At 44.2% G+C, this 5,323-nt stretch overlaps 1 protein-coding gene across 1 annotated transcript; it reads right to left on the bottom strand.

Moving 5' to 3' along the window:
* Nucleotides 1-8: 8 nt before the first annotated feature.
* Nucleotides 9-998, bottom strand: LOC123176436 (uncharacterized). The gene is made up of 2 exons (XM_044590638.1): nt 778-998; nt 9-406 (listed from the first exon to the last, which is right to left on the bottom strand). Exons 1-2 carry the CDS (start codon nt 887-889, stop codon nt 9-11), a joined length of 510 nt encoding a protein of 169 aa, XP_044446573.1. The 5' UTR covers nt 890-998.
* Nucleotides 999-5,323: the final 4,325 nt, after the last annotated feature.

Raw genomic sequence — 5,323 nt, 5'->3', positions numbered from 1 at the left:
ATTTGATTTCATCTAGTAGCACGGTATTGCGAGAACTTTGGCTTACGGCATCGTAACCTGCTATACTCGTAGTCAGCCTCCGCCTTGGTCAGATCTGCAAACGCGGACAGCTGAGACACCTGCGAAGAACCAGAATTGTTCATTTTGTACACCCGCATCGCGCTGGCCTTAAATGACCTGAACCGGCGGACCATCTCTTCACGGTCACGGGACACTTCATAATACTTGCACCAGCTCTCATACAAGGCCCACAGGGACTCCTTGGACTTGGTGGAATTCTCGTCGACGAGGGGAAAGTTTGGATCATTTCCTGACTCGTAGCGGCATGATTCCATCCACTCGATGAAATTGAAATTCGTATCAACAGGGGGAAAGTTTTTGTGATCTTCTTCTGACTCGCAACCGCCTGCAGGCGGTTCAGTAGCAGGGAGTTACAATTTGATTTCAAAAAATACCATCATGTCCTCCCCCGGTGATTCTCAAAGAAAAAAAGGAGACATCATTTGTAATATTTGTTCTCAGCGGAATTAATTTGATTGAAGCTAGAGCTATTACTACGTCATGAACCATCTTAACCCGGTTTTGTGTTACTACTACGAAAACCGTATGCTTGTTAGATGTCCGGATGAATAATCAAACAGATCTGATAATTGGGAAGAAATAGTGTTCGGATTTCGGGGTATTAAATTCCGATCCAAGCAAAGATAATTTCTTTGGGTATTCAAGGTTCAGATCCAAACTCCGGAAGAGCTAGCGAAACAGGGATGGATGGAATACCTGCAGCTGCGGACATGCGACGGATGGCGCCGGCAGTCTGGGGGAGACGCGCTCCTCTGACTGAGCGGGATGCGAAGGCTGCCCGCGCGAGCTTGGACACGATGAAAGCCATGGCCTAGGGTACGCGAGGACTGAGGAGGCGGCAGAGGAGAGAACCTCCTCGATCATCACGGTTTAGTCCCAGGTTGGTTGTTTTACGGAGTCGCGGAAGAGAGGTACGCATGCATGGCCAGGGTACAATGATTTTTTTTTTGACTTGATTGGTTTGCACGGCTGATTTAATGATACGTGCCTGCACCCCTTTGGATGGATTTGACCGATACTCAACAACAACAAAAAAAAAACTTGGCGACCGCTCTGGGTCGGTTGACTAATCTGAGCGAGCGTCCGGTCACAGCGCGAGCCGTCCCATTCGTGCGTGCTTAACCGTCGGATCTGCTATCCCGCTCGTCCTCCCCCGCACGCCCAATTCAACAACCAGTCAACCACGGCTCACGTGAAAACTCGCCATCAACCAGTACTGGAAAAAGTCCAAAATAAACCTTAAAGTTATAGACGAAAGCTAAACCAAACCCCGAACTCTCAATCCCGAAAATTGGCACTCTCTAATCCCGGTCCATTTTAAACCTTGACAGGACTTTGCCGGTATTTCTTAAATTGGACCGGCCCAGTGGCACAGCCACTCACGCGCGCGCACTAATTTGTTTTTTCATAATTTTTTCTTTTATGTTTTCCTTTTTTTTTCATTTTTACACATGTCTAATTTTTCTCAGACACAATGTACATTTTAACACACACATTAAATATTTGATAATCTTTGATATTTTCATATACATATGAACATTTTTTAATTAAATATTTAAAAACTTTTTTGAATACATGGTAATATTTTTTCAAATACCTGTTTTACATTTTCTTAATGACAATAATTTTTTTATAAAACTACACGAACATTCTTTCATATGGTTCAACACTTTTAAATTTGCATACACTTTTTTCAAACACATGTCACATATATTCTGTTAAGGTTATAACACATTTTTTTACAACACGCAAACATAGTCTTACATTGTACAAAAAGTATTCGTACTTTAAAATTTTGGTCAGGTTTCAGAAAAAAATTATGTTTCAGAAAGTGTTTGCACTTTAACATTTTGTTCAGGTTTTAAAAAATTGTTTATGTTTCAAAACGTGTTCTCTTTTTGAAAGTTGTTGGTTTTTTAAAAGTATTAGAATTTTTATGGCGAGTGATAAAAAAACTCGCTTTATGTTTGGTGGGCCGTCCCAGTCGAGTCCACAGCCAACAATCCGAAACATTTTTTAAAAACGTCATTTTCGAAATAATTATGAAATTCCAAAAATATTATTCAAAAAATGTGACACAATTCTGAAAATCCGAAACATTTTTCATAGCATGCGAAAAACTGTTGGAATTCTGAACATTTTTTGACAAATGTGATTTTTTGAACTTACGAACAATTTTTTTAAATGCGAATATAATTTCAGAATTCGAAATATTTTTTAAAAACACAAATTTATTTGAATTATTGCCAAAAATATAAAACTGGAACATTTTTTAACTTCAGAACAAGTTTAGAAATGTGCGAACGTTTTTTAACTTCACGAATTATTGTTGTGTTATAGTGGGCCGGCCCAAATTATTTTCTGTGAGAGTAGTTGTTTATCCCGGCCAGGATTGTAGTATTCCCGGTGTGCCAAACAGATCTAGGGTCCAAAATAGACCGGGATTAAAAGTTCAGAGTGCCAATTTCCGTGATTCGAAGTTCAGGGTTTGATTTAGCTTTCGTCTACAACTTGAAGGTTTATTTTGGACTTTTTCCACCTGTTCCCTGTGCTGCAAATGTGGTAACTATGAAGGCAATGGCGATGCGTGATGGATTAACCCTCGCAAATAGTTTGGAATTTCACCATGTAGAAGCGGAGTCGGATTCTCTTATCGTTATAGACTTCTGCACTGGTCAATCATGTTGGTGGGACGCTGCCTCAGCAATCTTCACAAAATGTGTGGATACTAGTGTTTCTATTGGGAAGGTTCACACTAGTAGAAAACGGTCATTAATCCCGGTTCCAGAGGGCTTTCAGTCCTGGTTCTGGAACCGGGACTAAAGAGGGTCGGGACTAAAGCCCAAAAACTTTAGCCCCGTTTCGTTTACGAACCGGGACAGAAGGGGCTCCACGTGGCCGCTGCAGGGCGTCCAGGCAGGAGGACCTTTAGTCCTGATTAGTATTACCACCCGGGACCAAAAGGCATCCACACGTCAGCAGTTGGCAGGAGCTGGATTTTTTTTGAGAGGGGGCGGGGTCAGTGGGTTTTCTAGGGTTAATTTTGGGGTTTCATATTGTGTTAGCTAGCTAATAGAGAGAAATGTCCTCTCTTTCTTCGTGCTTGGTCGATCTAGCTACTATACATATAGAGAGAACTCGACACGCTAGCTAGTAAGAAAATGAAGGAACCATTAATTACAAAAGATCGTCGTGAATATATATATATATATATACAGAGATAAGTGAAGCCTCTCTTTCTCTGAGAGATTGGTAGAACAACAAGTTTTCGTATATCTATCCGACGCTACTACATATGTACAATATAACATGTCTTACACTCCTTAACATCTAAAATCGGTTTCAACTTTCATGCCGCGGGAATAGAATCTATGTATCTTATCTTGCTTTTCTGTTGTGAAAGCAACTCTAAACTTCTTCTTAATTAATGGAAGAGGCAAATCTTTTACCTCCGCTTCGAAAAAATTCCGGTTGAGGGCATGTAGTTAGTACAGCCACTCATTCTTGCATAACAGTAACTTGTAGCAGTTCTGACAGCATAGATGCACGAGTGTCACGACTTGTTATTAATTATTCCAACACATTTCCGAAATTACTATTCATTGCCTGCATGCGATATGATACAATTATACCCCCACGAGAAATGACTGAAAAGTGCGAAAGTAGGCCGCCCGTACATTTCCGAAATTGCCACGATTTGCTCGACCTGTCACGGTTTGCCTAGGCTGCATTTGTATGGAGTATGGACTGGGTCGGCGAGGCTGAATGTTCCTGCAGAACCCGCTCGATCGAACGGCCTGGAGGAAGCGCTACGATTTCTTCTGGAACGGGCGAAGAGGCTGCTGAGGTTCTGGAGGATTCCGAGGAACTAGTAGTCACAGCTGCTTCTTGCACTGTCTGTCCGGCGGCCGGCTCCGGAGGATTTCGCTCAGGTGCGCCACCGCCGTTCCCCACGAACTCATCTCGGCGCCGCTGGAGGCTCTCAAATCTCAAAAGCCAAGAACACAGCCACGGCGGAACTCTGTGGGGACTACTGGCCACACATGCGGTCAGGTTTATCAGCAGCATGAGGCACGAGACCAAGACGCTGATGAGGAACAGCCCACCGAAGTTCCTGAGGTCGAGCCTGAACGACGAGTCGGTGCTGTTGTTCTTGTTCACGCAGACCCCAGGGTGCGCAAACCACTTGTTCTCGATGCGTGCAAGCTTCTCTCCCTCTGCCAGCTCCAAGATGGCGCGCGACACGTCAAGAGCTAGATGAGATCCCATGGGGAATACCTGAAATAGAGCCACAATCATTCTTGTTGCACTCCGTCGTACGTACACACCTGAATATCTGATCGACCTGGATTGCTACAATTTAATTAGGGGGTGGGGAAAGAGACACATACAAATCCGAACCCGGCGCTCTTGTAGGTTGGACCGACCATGGAGTAGCCTTGGCAGTAGCGCGACAGGAAGAGCCTCAGATAGGGCATTTCGTCGAAAATCGCCGAGACCCCTCCGTTCTCTGACCCTCTCCTCAGAGCATCGGCGTACTCATCGATTGTGGTATATCCCCTTAACTTGGCCTCGTGAAAGCCCATGTCTATTAGGAAGTCGGCGATGAATGATCCCTCTTGATAGCCCACGTAGTCCCTTTCTCCCAGGACGCTTATCGTCGGTTGGAGCGGTCGAGCCGTCAACATAGACGTCAGGCTGGCCGTGTAGCATGTTGTGACAATGAATGCCACAAACATCGATATGACCACCACGAGCTTCGACAGGTTGCTCTTCAGCTTCTCCTCTAAAGGTAGGTGACAATGAGTATATTAGTTTTAGTATATGTATCGGTTCAGCTATATATATATACATGTTGCATGTTTTGGTTTATACTTTGGGAGAAGACTAGAGTTGAGAATGCACTGAAGAACCGGAACGCGACTTGCTTCCAAGTCATGTATGGGAAATCAGGGCTGGATTCGCGCTCGATCGCCCACACAATGAAGCTGGAGAAGAAGAAGAGCGCAATGCAGGTGAGCCAGAGTAATGGCGTTAATGGCTTCACGAAAATCCACATGCTGTTGCTTCTGTCCTCCTCTGCCACGATCATCGATCACCCAGATTCAGCGAATGGCACCGTGAAAGAAACAAGCTTCATCCGGCTCGCTGTTATCGTCATGTCTGCAACCACCGCGTCGACTTTCTGCAACAATGAATCGCAGTTCAATTGATTGCACTACACAAGTAGCTTATGTCCCTC

This window comes from Triticum aestivum, unplaced genomic scaffold (assembly GCF_018294505.1).
Source record: "Triticum aestivum cultivar Chinese Spring unplaced genomic scaffold, IWGSC CS RefSeq v2.1 scaffold28381, whole genome shotgun sequence".
Taxonomy (NCBI): Eukaryota; Viridiplantae; Streptophyta; class Magnoliopsida; order Poales; family Poaceae; genus Triticum; species Triticum aestivum.
Note: the sequence above shows the minus strand (reverse complement) of the source record. Positions and strands in the feature narration are given on the sequence as shown.

Excerpts from the sequence above, each read along its gene's own strand:
- LOC123176436 (XM_044590638.1), bottom strand. The coding sequence starts at position 889 with ATGGCTTTCATCGTGTCCAAGCTCGCGCGGGCAGCCTTCGCATCCCGC. Across the intron at positions 407-777 it reads TCGCATGTCCGCAGCTGCAG|GCGGTTGCGAGTCAGAAGAA; the intron begins GTATTCCATCCA and ends AACCGCCTGCAG.